The 25,577-nt window shown below is 38.9% G+C and overlaps 3 protein-coding genes across 3 annotated transcripts; 1 reads left to right on the top strand and 2 right to left on the bottom strand.

Moving 5' to 3' along the window:
- The first annotated feature begins 2,676 nt into the window (after window positions 1–2,676).
- On the top strand, window positions 2,677–8,881 carry LOC124874627 (ras-related C3 botulinum toxin substrate 1-like). Its single transcript, XM_047376056.1, has 6 exons — window positions 2,677–2,842; window positions 3,832–3,903; window positions 4,119–4,236; window positions 4,309–4,371; window positions 6,652–6,811; window positions 7,877–8,881. The coding sequence occupies exons 1-6, from the start codon at window positions 2,808–2,810 to the stop codon at window positions 8,011–8,013; spliced, it is 585 nt and encodes a 194-aa protein (XP_047232012.1). The 5' UTR covers window positions 2,677–2,807; the 3' UTR covers window positions 8,014–8,881.
- Window positions 8,882–13,428: 4,547 nt separating this feature from the next.
- On the bottom strand, window positions 13,429–18,726 carry crym (crystallin, mu). Its single transcript, XM_047376209.1, has 8 exons — window positions 18,309–18,726; window positions 18,060–18,210; window positions 17,676–17,738; window positions 17,473–17,574; window positions 16,421–16,604; window positions 14,803–14,924; window positions 14,624–14,708; window positions 13,429–14,521 (listed from the first exon to the last, which is right to left on the bottom strand). Exons 1-8 carry the CDS (start codon window positions 18,473–18,475, stop codon window positions 14,448–14,450), a joined length of 948 nt encoding a protein of 315 aa, XP_047232165.1. The 5' UTR covers window positions 18,476–18,726; the 3' UTR covers window positions 13,429–14,447.
- Window positions 18,727–20,635: 1,909 nt separating this feature from the next.
- On the bottom strand, window positions 20,636–22,324 carry LOC124875256 (NHP2-like protein 1). The gene is made up of 3 exons (XM_047377291.1): window positions 22,112–22,324; window positions 21,844–21,964; window positions 20,636–21,066 (listed from the first exon to the last, which is right to left on the bottom strand). Exons 1-3 carry the CDS (start codon window positions 22,112–22,114, stop codon window positions 20,804–20,806), a joined length of 387 nt encoding a protein of 128 aa, XP_047233247.1. The 5' UTR covers window positions 22,115–22,324; the 3' UTR covers window positions 20,636–20,803.
- Between the last annotated feature and the right edge of the window lie 3,253 nt (window positions 22,325–25,577).

The following is a 25,577-nucleotide window of genomic DNA, read 5'->3' as shown; positions in this document are numbered from 1 at the left end:
ATGGAAATGGGTCTACTTTATGGTTCCAAATAAGGCTTACTGAAACTTTTTAAAATAAAAGCCTCATACAGTCTTACATAGTTACTACACAACACATAATTAAAGCATTGGGCTTAACAATACCACTGGGACTTAGGGTGACCAGATGTCCCGATTTGTGCGGGACTGTGCCACATTTTTCACTCCTGTCCCGGTGTTCCTCAAACAGAAAAGTCCCGAATGGGCTGGGTTAAATTCTGATACGTCAAAAAACTATCCGACTGGAGCTCTTCTAAAATGTAAAGAAAGCAGAGCTGCAGTAATCATCACAGAGCTGCTTCAGCTGTGAATACACAAAATATGCAGCAGTGTCCCACATCATGACCAACCGGCGCGCTGCGATGCCAGTAAAATAAAATAAAACAAGAAAAGGATTTTCTTGTATAGATCACCTCAATAGGCTATACAGAATATAATGGAAAGTATGTCATGGAAAAGAAAATGCAGCTACAACAAAGACTGGGAAACGGTTTATAACTAGGTGAGGCCAGTGAAAGATGGTCTCTGAGGGATGTTTATGAAGTTTGCCAAAGTTATTTTTCAATTTCACACAGAGGGAAGCATGATGTGAAACGACACTATAAAGGTGAGTCGAACAAGAACTTCACAGCTGAGAAAACCACCTGCTGATCTATGAAGTCATTTTTACTCAAACCCAGAGATGACTGCCAGACAGACAAGGTAACAGCAGCAGCCTGGTTTAATAGTGTTAAACTTTAAAATCTTGTCAAGTTTTTTTCAAACCTGTGCTAATTCATTGTTGTGCACTAACAGGCAAAGCAGATTAATGAATGTAATGTGAGATCTTTGTTAAATTCAAATTTATGACATCATCATGGTGTTGGGAATGTGTCCCACAATGGCCCTCATAAGCTTCCTTATTGTCCCGCATTCAGTTTTTTGATATCTGGCAATAGTTACTATTGATTTTTTAAGCTGATAATACCATACACAGTAACTAGAATATCAAGAAGGTTCCATATTACTAATGGACCTAAACCAGTCACACAAGACAGCCATGCTGGACTTTGAAAATAAAAACTAGGCCTACTCTACAAAATAAAAGCCTTGATATTTCAAACAACAGAAAATTGCAGTACTGGCCTTAACTCCACTTTTGGAACTCACCCAGTGTTGGAAATGGGACTAGGTCGACCCATCTTGACTGGACAGTTTCACCCGCCTAGCTTTGGTCCTACATGTTTCATAGTGAGATCGTCTGTAAACATTGATGACCATTACAACAATTATGCATTGTTTGCTGTTATTTCAGCTTTTAACTTTGTTCTCTCTTTTCTCTTCCTAGAAGCTACACCTGGCCTGACTCTGTGTCTACCTGTGACACCTTCCTGGAAAGGGGAATCGTCCGAGCTTCTGCTGGGAACAACTTAACGTTCACCCTCTACGGATGATCCACATAGCCCTGTCTTTCAGTGCTTAACCTTTTCTATCTCCTAGACATGGCTACTGACTGAGCTTTTACTGTGACTAATTATATGTGCTCTCTTTCAGACTCTAACCTTGAACTAACTGGCTCAAAGTTTATCTGTTCTTTCTTTCTAGATGAAACGACTAAAGGAGCTACATCCATTAACATTTACTTTTCCTTCCCATAGAAAGTACTCCTGGATCAGTGCTTCTGTGTTCTTTTTGTGTCTCTGCTCTGTTCTCTCTAACCCCCAGTCGGTCGTGGCAGATGGCCGCTCACACTGAGCCTGGTTCTGCTGGAGGTTTCTTCCTGTTAAAAGGGAGTTATTCCTCTCCACTGTTGCTACATGCATGCTCAGTATGAGGGATTGCTGCAAAGTCAACGCCAGTGACTGTCCACTGTCTCTACATGCTCATCCAGGAGGAGTGAATGCTACAAGTCACTGACTGGATGCAATCTGCTGGGTTTCCCTAGACAGAAAAACTTTTTATCCAATTTGAATAATAGACTGAGTCTGACTGCACTGTTCAATGGTTAGGATTAATTAGAATGTATGAACCTGACTGTTGTGAAGTGCCTTGAGACAACATGTGTTGTGAATTGGCGCTATATAAATAAAACTGAATTGAACTGAACTGAATTGAAAATTACAGAGGTTCAAAGTCCAATGACAAAACAGTGAACATGTCTGAAAACAAATGCTGCCCTGTCAAAAACAACTAAAATAAAGCCAAAAAATGCTGCAACCAGGAAAGAGAACACGTGGATAAAAATATATACTTACGTACATAATGAAGAAACCGGTTTAATTTTTTCAGCTGTTTGCACACAAAAAAAAATAACTTAGCTTTAATGTATTCAAAGTTTTATTTACACTCGGATAAATAAAGATGACTTGATATCCTGAACTTGTACATAATTACAAGTTCAGGATAATGTCAAACCTTTGTAAATTTTTTAACATTTTATACAGATGGAGGCAGCACCTGCTGGAAACCATACCTTCTCAAAAGGAAGTTTTGTACTTTTTTAAATGGAAGTTATGGTTTAATGCTTTTTGACTTCAGTTTTGTTCTGCTATCTGTAAATACATCTGCATGAATGAAATTCTTACCAATGACAACACCTGAAAAAGATTCCAAAGATTCATCAGGGTGTTGTTTCTGGTACAGAAGAGGAAGTCCAATGATTCATGCTGTAGTCTTTTCTCCTGAAGCAGAGTGTTGGTCCGTCTCTCCAGAAGTGTTTCCTCTGTTTGCTTCATTTTTAAGACAACGCAGAGAACAGATTTTTGTTAATTCACCATTAAATTGTCGAGGCTGTCTGTTCAAGCTGTCCGATGCAGAACATTAAGTGTGTGGTGGTAGGAGATGGGTGAGTTACTTTTTTATTTCCCTACCAGCCTGTATATAATATAACATGAGCTGTATTTTAACAAAAGTCAAAAATAAGATGTTTTGTCTCCTATATTAAATGTTAAAAATAAGGTAACTTGTTTGTAATGCTAAACCAAAACGGGCAATGAAAAAGGTTCTCTTGTCAAATGATCAAAAATAAAAACATGGTGTAAAATATTATTTTTATTGTCTTCATTAGGCAGTAAAGTTGTTTGTTCTGATACTATTTTCGTATAAAACAACAACACTAAGAATGAAAATGTTAAATGAATTTGTTTTCAGGAAAACAAACACCTGTCATGGAAAAAGTGTTTCCAAACTAGTTTCTCCTCATATTGTACAGGTGGAACAGGTTTTCTCACATACTGGACATTATTATGCTATGGGTGCCAGGCTGAGAATGAACAGGAGACATTATCTCACTCTCTTTGACAACATGCTCAACATATTTTTAACAGCTGTTGAAAAATACATATGATTACCTTTATTTGTCTGTTTAAGCCAAAAGAAGCTAGTCTTAGGTTAGTGGTGGTGACTGCAGCAGCTGTTCAAGGGTGTGTTTGATTTATTAACCAGGGACATCTCAGACTGTGGGATATTTATGACTCATAATCTGTAATGTTAGCTGTAGCTTTATGATAATGATGACTGAACTCTGAATTAAATGACTTTGGGTCATTTAAAAAAACAAACTTAGCTTACCTCTAACATCTTATTCTCTCGCTGTTAGGCTAATGTCATTACAAATGTATTTCTGGCTTTTCAAAATAAAAATTCTTCCTGTTTGATTCATTCAGAAATGTGACATGTTATCCACTAGTTTTCCTTAAACATGCTTATATATGGATATTCTTGGGGTAAATATGATTCAATTTAGCCACCAGTCAGACATTCAGAAGAAATGAATAGTACAGAAATGTGCTACATATTGCACAGTTTTTATTGTTTTCTTATTTGTCCCTTCAGGGCTGTGGGTAAAACATGTCTGCTTATCTGCTACACCACCAATGCCTTCCCTGGAGAATACATCCCCACAGTGTAAGTCCCACAGAGCTCCAACAGCACCAACTAATGTCCAGATGTGGTCATATTCAACCATAATGTAGGGTCAGGATTGTAAAAGAAGGCAGGCTGCAGATTCCTGCTGTCGGCAGGAATTTGATATTTTCATCGTTTAAATTTTTTTGATAAAATACCAAGTACAACATAAGATGGTTTATTTTGTAAGCTGGTTCCTAATTGTTTTCCTTCAGGTTCGATAATTATTCTGCCAACGTAATGATGGATGGGAAACCAGTGCCCTTGGGTCTGTGGGACACAGCAGGACAGGAGGACTATGACAGACTCAGACCTCTGTCCTACCCTCAGACAGTGGGTTTTTTTAAGTGAACACGAGTGCACAAACAAACAAATATATAAATTGTTTCTTTTCTTCCCTTTTAGGATGTGTTTCTGGTTTGCTTTTCCGTGGTCAGTCCTACTTCTTTTGAGAACGTCCGTGCCAAGGTAAGAACAGCCTACTCTCCTCAACAACATCATCTGTTGAGATCAGTCGAAATGATTAAACGTTTTTTGGGGAATGAGATGAAGCTTGGAAACAGCAGCTACCATTTTGACCCATCTCAATGCCTAGTTTGGGAAAGAAACTTTATATTTTATTTATATAAATATATACATTTATATGTTTAGACATGGAGCGGCAACGGTGGCGCAGTTGGGTACTCCGGCTTCCTCCCACAGTCCAAAACATGCCTGTTAGTTTAATTGGTCTCTCTAAATTGCCCTTAGGTGTGTGAATGTGTGTGTGCATGGTTGTTTGTGTGTTGCCCTGCGATGGTCTGGCAACCTGTCCAGGGTGTGCCCCGACTCCCGCCCATAGACTATCTGAAGATAGGCACCAGCTTCCCTGCAACCCACTATGGAAGAAACAATATCAAAAATGACTGACTGACGGTTTAGAACAATATCCCTAAAGAAATTACTTGAGGATATAAATGAAATGCTAAATATAATTGAAATGGATGTAACTTGAAGTTTAGATATATTAAGGGTTTTAATGAAACTTGGAAATTCAGAATCAGAATCAGAATCAGCTTTATTGCCAAGTTCGTACATACAAACAAGGAATTTATCTCCGGTACACTTTGCTCTTTTGTTCTGTTTTTGCATTACAGAATATACAAATTTACAATTTACAATGCACAATATACACATATCTAATAAAAAAGGTGCATTTGCAACATCTGTATGCTGTTGTTTTGTACTCTATTAAATGTTCATCAGAGAAACAGCCTGGGGGAAGAAACTGTCTCTGTGGCGGCTGGTTTTAGTGAACAGAACTCTGTAGCGGCGCCCTGAAGGTAATTCATTAAATGACCTTCTGTTAGGTTTTGAAGTGCAGCCCTCATCAATTCAAAGTTAACAACAAACGTTTACAGAGACCATCAAAGATCAACCAGGTTTATGCTGGTAAAATTTTAATTAGTGAAGTTTCTGTTAATAAAAAGTTTAAAGATCAGTCCAGCAGCCCCCACACATTACCCAAATCAAACAAAAATGCTATCAATGGTTGATGCTACGTTGAGCAGCTAAAATGTTTACTTCTGTCACTATCATTTTAAAGATATTAAAGCCTTAAGGTCATCCAAAGGTCAACCACCCAACCCACTTTACCTGAAACCAAATTATCTGACCTGCATTTTGTTAGTGATCACCACACAGTTCACAATCAGTTATTGTATATCCTGTATTAATATCTTTAAAATAACAACATTTATGCTGCATGCATGCTGCATGAATGTTTAACACTATTTTTGTTAGATTTTAGGTACATTTTTGGGTCAAATTAACCCAAATCTCTAACGACAGAAATAAATTATATACATGTAATGGCAGCAAAATCCCAGATCCTGATATGATTTCTAGGAAACGTCTGACAGCCTGCACAGACCGACTTTGTGAAGTCATTCTTAAGTTTTCTCTCTTAATAGTAATGTGCTCCTACTTTGGAAAGAGTTGCACCTACCCATTTTATATACCAAAGCCTGCAAGAACCACCACACTGTTAGAAATCTCCTGACATTTACAGACATATGTTACAGTCAGTCTATAGCAGGATGGAGTCAGTAAGTGATGAACTTTTCATTTTAATGTCTAGAAAACTAAGGATGCATTCACTGATTTTAGAAAAAGTTATTAGGCTTTTCTCCCTGCAGTGATTAATGTATGTAGATATGATTTAGAAAGAAAGTACCTGAGGACGGTAATCAACAAAACCCTACCCATACTCACAATGTCTCTGCAATGAGATTTTCTTTCCAGAGGAAACTGAATACTTTTAATGTAAAAAAGAATGGGTTTATTTTCTGTAGGACTTTAATTGAGTCAGTTTATTATCTTTTGTTCCAGTTTTTGTGTTCAAAACAACAACAAGTCACTAGTTGGTGTACAGCTGAGCTCTCAGACACTAATATAAGGCAGACAGTTGTCCAGCCTGGATTAACAACTTTTTAATGAATGTATTCTTCTTCTTTCAGGAAGGAGATATATCCACCCTAAAACCAGAAGTTAAAAATATAAATGTTCCTTCATCAGTTTGCATAGTTCTTAATTCGTACCACTTTAATTGATCTTACTTCTCGCTTTCAGTCAAGTTTGGTTGTAGGACATTCATGTTTCCGCTTGATTTACCAACAATCTCCCTCACCTCCTAAAGAACAAAAGAATACCAATGTTGCTGCTGTTCTGTCAGTAAGGCAATTAACAACCGGCATACACTTCCCGCAGTGGAGTATTGAGTTGAAACACCACTGCCCCAATACCCCTATAATCCTGGTGGGCACTAAGTTGGACCTGAGGGAGGACCAGGACACGGTTGACAAGCTAAAGGAGCAGAATCTCTCTCCCATCACCTACCCCCAAGCCCTGGCCATGACTAAAGAAATAGGTCAGTAATTTGGTCTACATATGTACTAATTTATTTCAAATTGAAATTAAAAATTAGGAAGTTAAAAGTGTTTTTATCTCCTAATTATAGAGGTTAATTGGTAAGCTGCTCAGTTTAAGTTCATAAAAATGTTTGCATACAGTATTGTCCATGTTGTATTTACATAGATATGTTTAATATGCATCTTACGTGAAAGTGGTTAATCACCCCAGATTTTGTAGTATTTTCACATTTGCATTTAGTTGCTAGGATTGTAAAAAGTAATATGAACTTTGTTTGGATATCACAAATGCTTCACTATAAGGGAACAGGAGTTCCTGTCTTTGTTCTTAAATGTTCTTTCTGTCACTTTTTCAAGAGGTAAAACATCTTTGAAAAAAAACTCAAAAAATCAGGATGAAACTTTCTTTTCACAGATTTTCATTTGCTCTCATCTTCTATTAGGAAGACTTGTTCTGATTAAGCTAGAAGTCTATATCTAAATGTGCATTGCAATAAATTATTAAAAAGTTAATTTATGTCCGTATTTCCATTTAAAAAGAAAATGCATATATTATATAGATTCATTACACAGTGTTTATTTTTATGAATTTTTATGATTATCACTTACAGCTAATGAAAACCCAAAATTTAATTTCTCACATAATTAAAATATAACACATGACCAATAAAAAACAGATTTTTACCAGACAAATATTATGTTATGGCCTGCACATTCACGGGAGAGACTGATGACAGTTGTCCAGCAGAGAGTCACTGTCCTTCACAAGGGTAAGCTACAAAAGGTTGGATACAGCCCTGTTCAGATTGCTGTATCTAAGCCTATTAATGGAAAGTTGAGTGGAAGGAAAACGTGACAGAAAAAGGTGAACAGGCAGGAATAACTGCAGATTGAGAGGTGTATAATGACATTCACTTTTTAAATTGAATTACTGAAATACTCTTCAGTATTGATATTAAAATTTACTGTGGTGCACATGTAATTTGACATCCTGATTTCACACAGAATGATAAAGCCTTGTGAAAATGTAATGGACCCGTTTCCTTTCTGTTGACTGAAACCAGGTGCAGTGAAATACCTGGAGTGCTCAGCTTTGACACAACGCGGCCTCAAGACAGTGTTTGATGAAGCTATCAGGGCAGCATTGTGCCCTGCACCCACTAAAAACACAAGGGTGAAGAAGAAGTGCACTATGTTATAGTGAAGATCCCCAAGGATGGAGACAGCAGTTAGAACTCAGCCTTGGAAAAATGTGAAGAAAACAGAATCAATCAATCATTCAGTCAGTTAATCAGATTTTATTTATGGAGACAAATATGCCCAATATAAAACATGTTAGTCCAGTAAAAGATGTACTTTACTGATGCGACTAATATATGAAGATATATAACTACATCTTACTTATGATGGCATCTAACATAGTAGTTAAAAGCCAGATTTTAAAATGGTGAATGTTATTAAAAAGACACTAAGATAAAATAAAAAATGGCAAAAAAACATGCAATAAAAGAATTGTGCCCCGCCATAAGTTTTAGTTTTACCTCTAGGTTCCACCAGATGACCTTTCTCAGAAGACTTGGAGGTCTGCAGGGTTCGTAGGGTATAAGCAAATCAGATAAATAGGTTGATGTAGAGCACAGAATGCTCTAAATATGACCTTTCACCTTTATTAACTACCTCACAGCAAAGTCACTTGAAAATGTCCCTGGTTAGGGTTAGGGGTCTCATGAATCTTTAAAATATTGTTTTTCTGAACCTGAAGAGTTTTGTTCTATAAGTCTGAGTGTCTGTCAAAATATTTAAGTTCCTATATGAGGATTATCAAATGTTGTTATTTTAGAAATTCAGAATATGTTCTAAAATGATCTATGTTTAGTTGTAAATTGAAATAGTGATTAATGTGTTAAACTCTGTTTTTTCATTCAGTAGAATGGTTTACATGTTTGAAATCTTTCATTTGATACAGCAACAGTCAGGAGAAAGCATTTTTTCTCCAAGGATAGTTTATTTGCATTTGTTGTCTCTCAGTGAGTCTAAAACGTGATACAAATAAAAATGTTTTTTTCTTATTGGCTGCGTGTTTTCTAAGTTTGGCTCTGATTGGCTGATCAGTCCCTTGTGATTAATCCTGTTCCCAGAAGCTCTTGATTTAGAGGCAGGTTAGTTCTGAGAGTCACAGTGAAAAAAACAGAAAAAGAAGCAAAAAGCCTTGCTCCATAAGTCAGAACCAACCCTGGGTAACTCGGGAAATCTGTTTGTGATCATTTTATTTTCTGTCTTCGCTGTACAATTAGTTACATTTGTTTAATGTTTTGTTTGCAAGTTTTTTTTTTACATTCTTCACACTGTGAATAGGTTCAGCATTAGTCACCGTTTATCTTTAAGGGCCTTTTTTCCCTCTTTGTGTCACCCGGTTACAAAACCAGGGCGGGAACCTATCCAGTTTCATCCAACACCTAAACCAGAAGAAACAGCCCTTCCCTCCTGCACCAAAGCAACTTTCAGGCCAGTCTGACCAGCTGTTGTGGTGAGATTGTACCAGTAAGATGACCTAGAAGACAGACAGAACCACAGATCTCTGGTATATTAACACTATGAGATCTAGACCACAGTAAGGTGTACCGCCTCTTCCTCTAAGGTGTTTTTCTTTGTTGCCAACGAAACCGGCTTGTCAAGGTGGCTCTGCAACTTTAAATCCTCCTTTTCCCCTCTTACATTAAGGAGGTGGGGGTGCTAAGTCAGTCTTAAAAATTAGGCTGCAAACCTTTTTTTTCCTACTACTGGTAGTAGTGATTGTGGAATTTGCATATATATATTTGTTTTTTTTAATTGAATCTTTAGAAATTAGACAGTGTAATGTGTAGTAAATTCCTTGATTACTTCAATTATTAGCTCCCTGTAGTATTTTTCATATCATTCTTGATTGAAGTGCAATCAGATTAGTGATACTACACAAATCTTAAGTCTGAGAAATATTCTAACGTCTCTTCCGTGCATTTTTAAATCATCCAATAGGGAGAAACGAATGAATCCTTTAGACAAATTTCTGTTATGATTTGAGGTTGTTTGGTTTTGGGTTTTTTCTTTATATGTTATTTCACAGTTGAAGTTTTGAATCGTGTTTCTGTTTATTTTTCTGGTCATGTTTTAGTCTTGTTCATTTTTTGTCAAGTTTGGTTTTTGGATCTGGTTGTGTTTTAGTTTCATGTTGTTCTAGTTTCTGTTAGTTTGTATTCAAGAATCTGTTTTGCTCCAGCCACGTTTTGTTCTGTCTGTCAATTGTCTTTATTCGGTTCACCTGCTCCAAGCTAATCTGTCTCCTTGCTCCACGCGCCATAAATACACACCTGTTCAGTTACACATCGCAGAAACATTCGCGATCATGTCATGCCTGTCTTGCTTGCCTCATCTGTTTTGATTCTGCCTCATCTGGAGTGAGTTTTTGTTAATTAAATTATTTTTTCACTTACCGTCATGGTGCCTGCTAATCTGCATTCTGGGTTCCTCCGTTGCTCAAGTCCTAACAATTTCTGGTAGATAAGAATGATTATTTAGGTGCATTTGGCATATGTTTACATTGTATATGCGTGCTACATTAGGCTGAGATCATTAATACTTTTAATAAAACTAATAAAAGCAATTTAAAATCAATGCTGGGGCTTTGTATGGCATAGTGGCAGCACACGCGATCCATATGTGGAGGCCTCAGTCCTTGACACAGCCGTCCCAGGTTTGAGTCCTGACCTTGGAGACCTATGTTGCACTTCTTCCCCCTTTCTCTACCACTTCAAGTCAGCTTACTTAGCAAAAATAACTAAAATAAATCTATTCTAAAATGCAGAGGTAGCCTGTGCAGATAATTCAGCTGACTTGTGCAGTAATTGTAGTGGACAGATGCCCTTCTTAATAAAAAAACAGAAAAACATTGCAATAGTCCATTTATTGTGTTATAAAAGTATGTATTAAAGTTGAAAATGTTCAGAAGATAAAACACATTATCTGTAACATTTGTGTTTTTAGGAAAAAGATTTTGATCAAAACAACATCAAAAACATTTATTTTTTACTTGAAGTAAATGGACTGAATTTATACACACAGAACAACTGAAGCCAAATATGGTGCGGCGGCAGAAGCAGGGGAGCTTGGAGGGTCTAAATTAAGAGAGGTGGAAGAATACAACTCGCATGTAGGAAGATACATGCACAACTGACTGCAACATACATAAAAGCAAGTGAAAAATCCAACCAGAGCACAGAGTTATTATTGACGCTAACTAGCTATCTAATTTTCTTTACGCAAGAGACAGTGGCGCTAATTTCAGGATTTATTTGTCTGTTCCAAGTAATCTCACAACCAATGGGATGCGTTACAAAAAATGCTTTAAAGTCACAAAACACCATCGTCCATCACAGAATCCTGTAACTCGGTATCCGAGTCAAATCAACTCTCACGCCCATTGCTCACCAGTCGGTGCGTGTAAATAGCGCCAGTTTTGAGCCATCCCAGTCATTATGGTCTTTGATGGTCCAGTAATCGCTTCATAGCATTTTGAGTTCCCATGACATTGCTTTGGTGTTCACTGGTACCCATAAGCTGTCATCAACAGAGTCGCTCTAGTGATGCCATCCCCCAGCCAATCAGTGGCCAAGAGAGTTCTGACGTTGGATCTTCCGGCCAAGTAGGTACTAAAAAGAAGCTGGTACCAAGTAACCATTGGGAAAACAGGTACTAGTGGAAAAGGTGCTTTACTTGCAGAGAAGGGTGGGTATACAAAGGACTGGCTTTGGAGCTAAATACAAATGCATGCCTTTGTGTTCTGGTATCATTGGATCCACCAGCACAGTGAAGAACACAGAGCTGGTGATAGATTTTTACAGACACACCACACTAACACCAGTAAACATGCAGGAAACAAATATTGACAATGTGGATTCTTAGAGGTGCCTGGACATTCACCTGAGAAATAAACTGTACTGGCCTTTGTTGCAATGCAGAGGAAAGGTCATAGCAGACTGCTATACCCGCTAAGGAGACTGAGATGTTTCAAAGTAATATGAGCTCCTCTAAAAGTGTTTTTTTACTATGCTGCGTCATCAGCCATTTCTATTGAGTTATCTTCTGGAATTGCTGCATCTCAATTGAGAGAGCAAGACTGGAGGGGCTCACTAGGAAGGCCAACTCTGCTGGGATGACCCAATGCAGGTGGTGGAAGACAGGAGGATGCTATTAAAGCTTTTCATATCATTTAAGGATAGTAATAATAGAATAAATGTTATTTGACCAGCTTTTCAGCCTAGGTGTATTGTAGTTGTTAACACTATTGCTTTGAACTGAAAAGGTCCTGGGCTCGTATCCCAGCCAGGGCCTTTCTGCAAGGATCTTGCTTCTTCCCACAGTCAAAAACACATGTTACAATACAATAGTTGGTTTCTCTAAATTGCCCTCAGGTCAGAGTGTTTGTGTAGATGACTGTATACCCTGATTGCCTGTGTTGCCTTGTGACAGATTGGTGACCTGGTGGTCTGACAGACTCGTGACCTGATTGCTTTTTACAGAATGCATTTTTTCCCTTGTCTCTCCAGCACTTGAAAGTATGCAGAACATTGTGAGTCTTCATTTATAAATAAGAAGTTAAAGACCAGAATAACCATTTATAACACTACTAAAAATGTATAATTTTGAAAAAAAACCTATGGTCTATTTTCAGATGTAGGATTTTACTTTGATGTTATAAAGGAATCAAAAAATGTGTAGATAAAATATAAAATATATTGGATGCATAACATTGTACATAAACCTTCAGATTGCTGCTTGTAGATATTGTTCTGAATATTTTCTAATCTATGTTTTAGTGTGATTTTACCTGAAACTTATGATTTTGGAGAGAAATTAGGCTTCTTTTTTATACTTTCAATGACATTATTTAAGTGTCATAAGTCATTTTTGAATCAAAATAATTTAACTGACCAATGAGAATAGAAATGTTTCACAGTCATGGTAATAAAAAAAACTTATAGTCTTTCAAATCTTAGTTTTTATGTATTATGATGAGAAGAAAATATTTGTAACTAGGTTTTAAAATTTGTAGCTCTAACTTTAAGTGTGAAAAACCACAACAGAATTCCACACTGCAGTTATGTTTGAAACAAAAATGAAAAATTTATATGAGAAAAACTAAGTACACCTTTGTTGAAACTTTGGATGTGGAATTCTTTCCCTTTCTTGCTTGACAAAGAACATCAGTTGTACATCAAGTTGAACACAGAAAGTGTTCGTGGTGACATAAACGTATGTAGAGATTTTATTCAAAGCTGTTCAACTGATTTTGGATAATTATGTTGTGGTTCCCAGCCCAGGACACCATGGCCTGTGGGGCGCCACCAATACTCGGTGGGGAAAAACAAAAGTAATCTGCAGGTTGAGTCCCAAACCTGTTTTCTATTGCTTAGTTGCTTGTCTACTCAACAAGGAGTGGGGCTGAGAACACGGTGAATAACAGGAGGAAGCAGAAAGAGGGTCCCATAAAGGGTGCCATTCAAAAACTTGCCATTTTATGCGGTTTATTGCCAGTTTAGAAACTCTGCGTGTTTTATTATAAATACAAATCACAAAACTGTTTCTTTCCATTGAGAATTTATTTAAGATTCAAATTTACTTGTACAAGGACTCCTGTTCAACTCACTGCACACTAAGGTGCAATGTGAAACAGAAAGAGTGACAGTCATTGAGTGCATAGGCTACATGTTTTATACAATAGAGGACAGGAATGACAATAATTGGTTGTAAATAAGGTGGGGAATCTGTGGTTTAGACGTAGAACCTCCTTCAGTGGAGCTCATGTATGACTAAACATCTCTTTGTCTCTGCCTCATGTTGAAGAGATGATCCCTTCCGCTGATGTGTGTGTGTGTGTGTTATCAGACAGGCTTTTCAGCTCTAAAGACTGCAGTCTTAAAGGTGATTGTGAAGGCGGCTCCTCCTGCTGGTCTGTACCGTCTCTCTTTAGGCAGCTGCTGTTTTGGCCTCTTTGTATTAATTCTCAATTGAAAACTGACAGAGATCATAACTTTCTCCCCATAACACCATAACTTCTGGGTTAATCACACATAATGTTCATGTTTATTAACACAGCAAGACTATGACATTAGTGATGACAAACTAGAACATAATACTCAGAGGAATCGTGTGATCTCTACACATTGCTTTGGTTTGAATCTTTTCAGTTTTACATCTAAATTCAGTATCTTGGAATACCGTAATTGAAAAGCTTTGCTGTACTTTTTAGTCACTGTATCACATAAGACACTGAATGTTTATTCATATTTACCTCTATTTAAGGCATTTGGTCAGCATAGGTTCAAATATTTTTTTTATGGTCACTCAGTTCTAAGGTCACTGACTCATATTCACTAAGAATTAACATTATTCCAGTAAGCCACAGTTTATATGAGTAAAAATCCCTAAAATAACTGAATCTTTTATTTTAGCAGCTTTTTCTTACACTGAAATATGTGAACACAAGTTTGTGTACAAGTGTTGCCTTGTAGTAAACTAATATCCCTGAAAAACTCATATTTGCCTCAACCATCATGATTATAAAGTTCAAACTGAAACATCAGGAATCAGTAACAAGACTCATGATTTTGTGGCTTTAGCTGTCCATTGGTCAAACACTAGCTTAGCAGACACTGCATCTTCAACTCCCATTCCTGTTAATGGAAAAACAATAAAACATTTTACTGAGATCATTACAAACTACAACAAAGTGCAACCCAGTTATTAACCTAGTATAATTAAATCATCCAACATACCCAGGGACTTGAAGACAGTTGTCTTCTCTCTTTGAGCAGATTTTGTTCCGTTGATAACGTCTCCTAGCTCTGCAAACACCTCAGCCTGAAAACCAAAATTACGCAGTCTTACTGTAAATAAATACTGTATTTGACATTTCAGTTCTCCAACTGGCAATTTTTTTTTAAAACAAACTGACCCCCGAAAGGATGACATCACCAGACTCTGAGAGCGCCCCCTCCCTACTGTCCGTGTACACAACAGCACTTTTCATCAACATGTCATCCAGCTCTCGCCAGTCTGGCCTGCAGGCTCCCACAGCTGCTCCACAAAGGTAAACACGCGAGGAGTGATGATGCTGAACTCATATCAGTCCACATGTCATGACTATAGTTTTTTTTTTTTAAAGGGACCCAAGCAGATATTGACTGGTAGAGAGTTTTTTAATAAATAAAAATAGAAACTTGTAGATTGTGTGACACAAGGAGAACACAGCGCATGGGCAGGAAAACAGGCAGAGGTGGAAGATGACAAACCAGATGAGCTAATTAGAGAAGCAGCTGTGGTAGAAGGAAAGCAGCGAAGCTGAGAGAGGGAGACGTATTTACACGAGTGGAGCTGAACCAACACACAAGATAATTATCAAATCAAGGGGAAGGGTCTAACAGAACTAACAGAGATAATTCCAAATGTACACAGATCGGAACACAAGAATAAACTAAGCAACCAAACAAAAGGTAATTAACTCAAATGGCAACACTTTACAGAGTATAATGAAAACAGAGAAATAAACAGGACACGACAAGACCTTATAAAACATATTAAACAACAGGGAGATGATGAGAACACAAACACAAATGAAAACCTAAGGATCATGACACCATAACACTATGGCAACCCGAAGCGAAAGTTGTAATAGCAAAGACTCCAACTTGAATGCAAGTTCATAAAGTTAGGAGTTATTTGGGAATGTGTCAAGTGAGGAGGAAGACATCAGGAGGAACAATCTAAGGGCAGTAGTTTGGAGTCCCAACAGACTTGCAACCTTATCAGAAATTTAGAAGCGCTCATGGCAAGCCCAGTCTGTCTGTAATTCACCACAGTGTCAATTGATCAATTGTGAATAAACCTAAGATTCAGAAGACCAAACAATTTTGATAGCATTCAGATATACATTGTAATTTCTGCTTCAGTTTTGACCAGCATCAATGCTGTGGTGCACCAACACTTCCATGTCTCCAAACAACTGTCACCAGAATAGCATTCTTTAGTGAGACATGCAATGACTGTGTGAAACATAAAGGTAGTGAATGGAAGCAGCTGAAAATCTCACTTCTCTACATATAATCATGTTTTACTCATAAAGGCTTAATTCCACGCAAATAATGTGGTTGTCAAAACATTATTCCATCTGTCGAGGCAACAAAAGTACTTTTCTGACAACAACATATTCGGACCTAAAAAGTTACTTAAAGCTAAAGCTTCATGTGTGGTAGTTGGAAGTTAACAATCAGAGGGCAGCAGCAGTCATAGGTTCTCCCATTCATTTTGCTCAGACACAGAGAAAAAAATGACTAGCTGCTGCAGGTATACATGCTACATCATTATCTGTATATGGAAGTTCAGATCCATTTCTGAAAGAGTGTGACTTTTTTGTCTCAGAAACGTTAGCCTAGAAACCTAAAGACAACAGGAAGGCCAATTACAATATATAGTGTTTTGTTTGTTTTATACTTTCAAGATTTGGGAATTTTCTGTCTAAAACATGTTGATAATTGACCTTTAATATTGCTTCTGCATGTAAATATATTTCTCACCTGCCACATGGGCTCCTGCTTTGACCCACTGACCATACAGCACCGGTTCAGTGGATCTAGTTACTGTCACTATGACATCTGCTCCTCTCACAGCCTCCTCTGCTGAGCTGCATCCTCTTACAGGACCTTCGACTGAGTCGACAAACCTCTCAACTCTCTCTTTTGTCTGGCTCCAAACACGAACCTAAGGTAAATGACAGAGCAAGCACATAGAACAATCATGCATGACAAATAGGAATAAAAGATGCAGAACGAAGAGTGAGTCTCCATAACAACCATTAGATGCTATCTACATGCAAACAGGTTTTTCTGGAAGTGATACCAGAAGAAAACCATTTCATTCATACCATCACTGGGAGCTTTACTGGAAACGTGTGTGTTGGTGAGATGAATTAAGATTGAGCTTTTCGGTAACAAACTGTTGAGTTGGGTTTGGCATTAAATCAAGGATGAATATGTACAACAGGCCACATGCCCACTGATAAGTATGGTGAAGGATCTGTGATGCTTTGGGCTTGTTTGTTAGACTATGCTGCATCATAAATTGCTTTAAATTGCAGGAGGTTTTAAATCAAGCTTAAGTAAAAACATTTACATATACATTTAAACTAAAAGAAATAACATAAAAGTCATTATTTGGTCTTTCAGGAGGATATGATTCAAAACATATATCCCAATCAACACGGAAATACTTTAAGTTACAAAATCAACCTTCTTCTACGGCCATCTCAGGACCCAGACCTGAATCCTATAGAAAACCTGAGGAGTAAACTAGAAAGAAGAAAGCGTGAGGAGTCAGAATGTGGATTATCTAGAGAGGAATGCTCAATGATCCCTCTTTCTGTATGCTCTATCCTTGTAAAATGTTACAGAAGACTGAGTGCTGTCACTAAGGACTGATCTTAGGACTGAGGGCAGAGTACATATCAGAATACTATTAGTAAAACCGATTGATCTGAAGATCAGTAAAAATATGTTTTTTGAAGCAGATGTTTTACTCTATTCACCCATCTCCTTGTGTTGAACTATTCATAGGTCAACCGGTCACTTACCTCTTTAAAAGAAAAGATTTCAGTGAAGACGTTATAATGACTTAGCGCCTGTTTGCCAGTCCCCAGGATGGCGAGAACCTCTGCTCCAGGAGACATCAGCAGCTGTACAGAACATAGAGACACACCAAACAGATCCACGTTACTGAAATATCCCAGAAAACAGAGTGGTTTAGTGTATTTCATTGAGTCATCAATAGAGATGCCTTAGCAGAGATGGCTGAGACTGCAGCAGTCCTCATGTCGGTGATGACCTCCCCATCCATGACCTGCAGGTAGGAAATGACTACTGTGAGAGTGAAGCAGTCACAACTGAAGCTTCATTTGAAGCTATCCAGGTATGTTTACAGAGCCTCATAAAAGTATTCACACCTCCTGAACTTTTTCACATTTTATCACGTTACACATTCCTCAACAGGGACAGGGAAGCTGATCAGAGTTGATGGGAATATACTACATAGAGTTAAATAATGGGAAGAAAAGCAATTAGACGCAGCAGAAGATTGGTTGTGACGTGACAAAACGTGAAAAACCTCCAGGAGTATTAATAGTACTTCAAACTAGTCCAGGTGTGTCCCAGTCTGACTCACAGCCTTGATGTTCCCATATTCTGGATCCAACAGAACCACTGTAGCTTGAACAGCAGGTAAAGTGGAGCTTTCCTCCCTCTTGTAAAAACAGACAAACTTTGTGCACAGGACTCCATCGTTCTCCATGTATGTGGGCATCAGTCCCATGAAGCTGAAAAGAGAATGAATTTCAAGCAGTAGCAGCAGCAGCAGTTTGTTCATGCTTACTAAACTATATCAACTGCTTCCTGAGGAAGAGAGCAGGCCTACCCGCCATGTTTCTGCAGCGGCACCACTGTGCGCACAGGCTGGATCACCTCGGCGCTGTCGCGTCGAGAAAACTTCCCCAAAGCGTCCTCCAGACGGGGGATCAGGTCTCCGTAACGGAGCAGACTTCCAACCTCATGTTCCCAAATGATAACAGGAGGATCGACCATGGCTCCTTCAGCCTGGGGTGAACAAAGTTCAATACCCGGTCCGTAAATCACTGCGGTCAAGCCAGACCCCTCGAGAAGTGTTGTAGGTCCAAAAAAATACCTATATCCCTTGCTGTTGATTTTGCAAAAAAACCTTCAGTTTCCAGTGAATACTTTCGGTTCTGGGTTATAGATCAGCCACTCCGGATGTTGCCCAAGACAGTTTACCAAACATCTGTTTTGGAACTTCTTGATTATTCACTGGAAACAGACAGTTTTGTTGCATCATTGACAGCAACTTAGATTAAAGTAAAATTCCACATCAGATATTGAGGAACTTTGGTGGGCAGCATCTGGAGGTGTTCTACTGTCATCCTGGGTTTTAATTTTGATATTTTGTTTTAATAATTATGGAAACTAAGGGAAAATAGATACTCTCAAAAAAGTAGCATCCAAATGACCACATAAAAATTATTATAATTCTTGTTTTTCTATATTCACAGGAGGACATAAACATATTTTTAGAACAAAGAAAGAATGACATCAACTAACTCAGTCAAGAAAATAAAAAAAATATTGCTTTTATTTTGAAAGGTCCAAGCCAGCATCACTACCGTATTTCATTGTGTTCATGTGATCTACAAAAGCCCATGAGGGCTGTCCTGACCGCAGTCTGAAATCTGAGCTGCATTCAACGCTCCAGTAGAACGAGGGGTTGCCCCTTTTCCCCTGGCTCGACTTGGCTCCACGAACGTTTCCATTACTGTTCTTTCCGCACCGGGAACTACTTTTTAGGTTCCTGCTCCTGAGCAGGTCTGACCGGGGCAGAGTAGGGACTACATGTGATGTGACCAGACTGCTGTTCACTGATTGGCCATTGGAGGAGGAGAAACGATAAGGTTTACGTTGAGGTAATGCAGGGAAAAGTTAATAAAACTTAAGTGCGACTACAATAATATTAAGGACCACAGTAAGCCGGAACGGGTCATACATATATTTTTTCCATTTTCAGATCATAAACCATGCCTGAAAGCTGAGAAAAAGAAAAAGGACACACCAGCTTTCCGAATTACATCCAGGCAGCGCGCTGTATTTAAAAACACCTTAAATCAGCTGATCAGAGGTACAAACATTTCCCATAAAACACACAAAACAAAACCACCACGAAACATGTCTGGTTCGGACATTTATTGACGGTCCTTCTACCTTCCCCACAGAAAACACTGCTGCGTTCACTGCACGCACACTAAGGGAAACAGCCGTTCTCAACATAGAGAAGAAATGTGCGGCAAAAATCTAGAAATACAGATTTGATTCAGATTATCAGAGCCGGCCCCAGCCTGTATGGGGTCCTAAGCAGTTTAATTTAGGGGGTCACTTCCATGTAAGCTCATCTCAATGTTTCCAAGCAACTACAGGAAAGAGGTCCCTCACTGATTTATCTGCCTGTAGTTAGTGTTTGATTTAGAATGTGATTTATAGTTTATAAACCCACTGTGTGAATTCGTGTACAAAGTTTGTGACTACTTAATTTAGGGACCCCCAGGCAGTTTGGTAACACTTGACAATCTCACCTAAATATATTAGTAAACTGAAATATTGAGTAACTTCAAATAATTAGCTTTCTGATTTTGACTGACAAGTTCTAAACAAAATTTCTGATCCCCCAGTTTCATTATAAACTTAATTTAAAACACCAGCCTGAATGTCGTTTCGTTTTTAAAAATGTTTGGTTTCAGTCATGTGGTTATGCACATAATTCCAATACTGCTTCAATATGTTATCTACTCTTACTTTCTTCAGCTTTATTCATGGTCATAATCTTTTGCATATTATAATGATGGACTCTCAATACATGCTGCAACTCCAGAAAAGTTGAGAGGTTGGACCAGAACATTACTGAAGCTATGTGGAATCATTTTTGTAGAATACCAGGAAATAAAAGGAGTTAACAACCAAAACTACTCAAACGATAAAGTGGATTTTCACATCAAATGTTGACTTAGTCTTATAAAAATATGCAAAGTGAACGCAGTTAACCTTTTTTCATTGAGAAATGAAACAACCTTTGCTGCTGCACATTGTTCCTAATCCACATCTGCTTGAAAAAAAGCACAATTATTCATAAATGCATTTCAGTTTCACTGCCATTTTAAATACAAAAAGAAAAAAGAACACTAGTAAAAAACAAAAATAGTTTATTAAGATACAGGTGATGGTCCTGCAAAATAAAACAAGCAATACCCTTTAAAAAACAAAGTTTGTAAAACAAAATCTTACAAATCCAACAGAACATTCAAACAAGGGATCCATCCACCTTCTGGAATCTTTACCATTGGGGTTCAAAAGTCACACCAGCAGTCTTTCAATAGCCATCTGAACTGACTGAATTTGAGGCTTTAGCTGAGAGCCCTCCTTTATGGTGACCGAGGTAGCAATGACGGGACGGGACACACCACAGGCCCGGCCCAGCGCCTGCTTGGAGCGGACAAACACGTACGGGACGTTCTTGTCCTCGCAGAGCAGTGGCAGGTGGAGGATGATCTCCAGAGGCTCAGCGTCAGCAGCCATGACAATGAACTCGGCAATGCCTCTGTTCAAGGTTTTAGTGGCTGGTGAGAACAAACAGACACAAAAATCAATGCGACAACCTGCAGCCTAACTTTAAACAATACAAGACTGGTTAAAGCAATGCAAATTTACAAAAACAAAGTTATTTTTATGTATGCATTTGATTCCTGATGGCACCATAGCTGGGACTAAACATCTGACCTTTGGTCCAATCAAACTATTTCATCTGAAGAAGAGAGCTTTTTTTTTTTAAGTCAACTAGTTCATAGTAAAGCACCTATATTCTAAAAATCAAATGAATTGATAAACAATTACAAGCTTTCCTAACCTAAGCAAACACCAGCATGTTAGTAAAAAACTAAAAATAGTGTGATCATATGTGGGAATTAATGTTCCTTTCTGACACCACAACATGCATTTATGAACAACTGATCACACTCCACCTCTGGGTTTAATAAAGAGTTTAAAGATTATTCCGGGTCAAATTACTCACGTATATCTAAAATATTATTTTTTTTTGGGGGGGGGGGGGGACAATTGTGATTAATATCTGGTTTGGGGTAATTCTTCACATTTTAATGCCAATTGAGGCCATTACTGACTGATTTAAACATGTTGCAACAGTTTTACAACCATTAACATGGTGTTTGCATCAATTAAAAGGTCATTAAATGCTCTTTTAACAGAAAACTGTTTCGCCATACAACTCTTTACTATTGGCCCATATGGTACCGTTGTTTGAAGCCGTATTTAAGACATTTTAAACCTATAAATGGACAACCAGATGGCATGTGACCGATCCTGTATATTTCTCTCACCTTCATTGGCCCCCTTCCTCAGCTGTTTGTAGTTGGAGGCTTGCTGCACTAGTTCCAGAATGGTTTTGGTCAGAGTAGCGTCGGCCAGCGGGTAGGCCTTTGGGTTCACTTGAGGTTCGGTCTGAATAGAACACAAAGAATTAGCCCAAGTGAGACACAGGAGACACGCATTAAGTCCGAATAAAAACATAAATTCGAAGTCCGCAGTGCCTCATACGTGTTGACAGCTAGCCAGTGTGCTAGCTCGTTAGCCGAACACAGCACTTACCATGGCGGATTATTTCCTAGTATTTCGGCCCTCTCGGCGAAATGCTTCACGGAGGACTTCTTGTTTATCTCCTGGCTCCGAGAGAACAAAATGCAAAGGACGCGATGCTTAACCTAATATTTAACAGAGTAACAGACTGTACGCTCCGCGGAATGCAGTCAGTCCAAACGTTCACCAACACGTGTAGAGCAACAGTGCTGTGCACATGCGCGCTAAAATCTTCTTCTCTTCTATAATGGCGGATCGCAAACAGCTTATAGGTGCATACCACCACCTGCTGTACAGTTGTGTGTAAAATCCACAATTTCCACCCATTCATTTCTGATTTTCAGTTTTCTGTTGCGTAGACATATAAACAACACTTTTCTAAATAGATTTTCTCCTTGTTCCCAATATTCCTTCTGAACTCCATTCTTTTCCTGCCTCTCTTACTGTTTCCTTCAATCTTTTTCAGTTCAATACACATCAGTTCAACAATATATGTTCCACATTTCTTTTTCTCCACATCATATTTTTTTTCCTTTTTTCTCCCGGTTACATACAGGTCCTTCTCAAAATATTAGCATATTGTGATAAAGTTCATTATTTTCCATAATGTCATGATGAAAATTTAACATTCATATATTTTAGATTCATTGCACACTAACTGAAATATTTCAGGTCTTTTATTGTCTTAATACGGATGATTTTGGCATACAGCTCATGAAAACCCAAAATTCCTATCTCACAAAAGTAGCATATTTCATCCGACCAATAAAAGAAAAGTGTTTTTAATACAAAAAACATCAACCTTCAAATAATCATGTACAGTTATGCACTCAATACTTGGTCGGGAATCCTTTTGCAGAAATGACTGCTTCAGTGCGCCGTGGCATGGAGGCAATCAGCCTGTGGCACTGCTGAGGTCTTATGGAGGCCCAGGATGCTTCGATAGAGGCCTTTAGCTCATCCAGAGTGTTGGGTCTTGAGTCTCTCAACGTTCTCTTCACAATATCCCACAGATTCTCTATGGGGTTCAGGTCAGGAGAGTTGGCAGGCCAATTGAGCACAGTGATACCATGGTCAGTAAACCATTTACCAGTGGTTTTGGCACTGTGAGCAGGTGCCAGGTCGTGCTGAAAAATGAAATCTTCATCTCCATAAAACTTTTCAGCAGATGGAAGCATGAAGTGCTCCAAAATCTCCTGATAGCTAGCTGCATTGACCCTGCCCTTGATAAAACACAGTGGACCAACACCAGCAGCTGACACGGCACCCCAGACCATCACTGACTGTGGGTACTTGACACTGGACTTCTGGCATTTTGGCATTTCCTTCTCCCCAGTCTTCCTCCAGACTCTGGCACCTTGATTTCCGAACGACATGCAGAATTTGCTTTCATCTGAAAAAAGTACTTTGGACCACTGAGCAACAGTGGCTCTGGATGTTTCTACTCCAGACTCAGTCCACTGCTTCCGCAGGTCCTCCAAGGTCTGGAACCGGCCCTTCTCCACAATCTTCCTCAGGGTCCGGTCACCTCTTCTCGTTGTGCAGCGTTTTCTGCCACACTTTTTCCTTCCCACAGACTTCCCACTGAGGTGCCTTGATACAGCACTCTGGGAACAGCCTATTCGTTCAGAAATTTCTTTCTGTGTCTTACCCTCTTGCTTGAGGGTGTCAATAGTGGCCTTCTGGACAGCAGTCAGGTCGGCAGTCTTACCCATGATTGGGGTTTTGAGTGATGAACCAGGCTGGGAGTTTTAAAGACCTCAGGAATCTTTTGCAGGTGTTTAGAGTTAACTCGTTGATTCAGATGATTAGGTTCATAGCTCGTTTAGAGACCCTTTTAATGATATGCTAATTTTGTGAGATAGGAATTTTGGGTTTTCATGAGCTGTATGCCAAAATCATCCGTATTAAGACAATAAAAGACCTGAAATATTTCAGTTAGTGTGCAATGAATCTAAAATATATGAATGTTAAATTTTCATCATGACATTATGGAAAATAATGAACTTTATCACAATATGCTAATATTTTGAGAAGGACCTGTACAGCACGTCATTTAGACAGGAATGACCTACCTTCAGTTTCATCATTACTACTTCTTCTTTACTTCGTCTTTCTCCACTGTGTATCTGTCAACACCTGAAGCTTAACACCTGTGAGTATGAGTGTGGACGCGCTTTTGTATACAAAGTTTCTCCACAAAAATATGCAATAGCGAGTGCGAGGACCCACAGACCTCCCCCATGGTCCCTGGACGGACACTGAGGAGATCCGAGCCACAGACATCCAAAGGCCCACCAAAGCACAGGAACCCCAGGAGAACCACTGCTGGGACTACCGCAACACCCCCAGAGAAGAGCAGTGGAGAGTCCCAGGGGAACCACCCTGCAGCAACAGTGCAGAAGCCCCAGGGAGCTGCAGTGACGAGCCCAAAGGCCCTGCCGGCAGCCGTCCACACCCGAGCAGATCCAGCCATGGACCCAGAGACCCAAGACCCCAGGATACACCTCCCCCCAAGCAGAGGCCCGACAGAGCCCAGGGGGCCAGGCCCCAGCAACCAGCCACCAGGAGTGAGCCAGCACACACCAAAGCACCCAGCCCCGGACACCGAGAACCACAAGCACACCAGCGGGCAGAGACTCCAACCACCAGCATATAGTGTGGCGGGGAGGAAATAGGCCCCCCATAATATGGGGGGGCCTAAGCTGATCCAGGAGAGGGAGTAGTCCAAGACCCAACCTGTCGCCCATCTGAAGACAGAAGCGGGAAGATGTTTGGTTATTTGTTCTGATACATGCCGCTGGGGAACTGTATAATATTTTTATCCAGTTTATGAAAGAGCTTCCAAAACCAAATTTAGTCAAGGTTGCAAACAACAATTTCCAGTTAACTCTATCTAATGCTCTTTCTGCATCTAGAGATAATATATTGTTAGATAGAAAAACTTTTTATCCAATTTGAATAAAAAGCTAACTCTGACTGCACTGTTCAATTGTTAGGATTAATTGGAATGTACTGTATGTACCTGACTGTTGTGAAGTGCCTTGAGACAACATGTGTTGTGAATTGGCGCTATATAAATAAAACTGAATTGAATTGAATATTGGTCTCAATATTTTTACTGTAGGAATAGTCTATTAAATTAAGTAATCTGCATGAATTGCGGATGAATGCCTACGTTTAATAAAACCAGTTTGGTCAGGATGTGTTATGAGAAGAGTAAACTTTTCTAGTCTTTTTGCGAGGGCTTTACAGATTATTTTGAGATTGACGTTAATAAGGGATATGGGTTGGTAGCTGGTTGGGAGTACTGGGTCTTTTCCTGGTTTTAACAAGAGAGTGATGTTGGCAGAATTTATATTTGGCGGAAGTCTGCCATTTATTTCGATTTCCTGCACCATTCTTTGGAATATTGGGGCTAAAATATTCCAGAATTCTTTGTAAAACTCTGTTGGGAATCCATCTGGGCTTGGAGCCT

The sequence above is a fragment of the Girardinichthys multiradiatus genome, chromosome 10, assembly GCF_021462225.1.
Source record: "Girardinichthys multiradiatus isolate DD_20200921_A chromosome 10, DD_fGirMul_XY1, whole genome shotgun sequence".
Taxonomy (NCBI): Eukaryota; Metazoa; Chordata; class Actinopteri; order Cyprinodontiformes; family Goodeidae; genus Girardinichthys; species Girardinichthys multiradiatus.
This window is presented reverse-complemented; position numbering and strand designations above follow the sequence as displayed.

Excerpts from the sequence above, each read along its gene's own strand:
- LOC124874627 (XM_047376056.1), top strand. The coding sequence starts at position 2,808 with ATGCAGAACATTAAGTGTGTGGTGGTAGGAGATGG. Across the intron at positions 3,904-4,118 it reads GGAGAATACATCCCCACAGT|GTTCGATAATTATTCTGCCA; the intron begins GTAAGTCCCACA and ends GTTTTCCTTCAG. Across the intron at positions 4,237-4,308 it reads CTCTGTCCTACCCTCAGACA|GATGTGTTTCTGGTTTGCTT; the intron begins GTGGGTTTTTTT and ends CTTCCCTTTTAG.
- crym (XM_047376209.1), bottom strand. The coding sequence starts at position 18,475 with ATGGTCGATCCTCCTGTTATCATTTGGGAACATGAGGTTGGAAGTCTG. Across the intron at positions 17,575-17,675 it reads TCTCAGCCATCTCTGCTAAG|CTGCTGATGTCTCCTGGAGC; the intron begins GCATCTCTATTG and ends TGTTCTGTACAG. Across the intron at positions 16,605-17,472 it reads AAATCTTTTCTTTTAAAGAG|GTTCGTGTTTGGAGCCAGAC; the intron begins GTAAGTGACCGG and ends CATTTACCTTAG.
- LOC124875256 (XM_047377291.1), bottom strand. Across the intron at positions 21,067-21,843 it reads GAGGAAGGGGGCCAATGAAG|CCACTAAAACCTTGAACAGA; the intron begins GTGAGAGAAATA and ends TGTTCTCACCAG.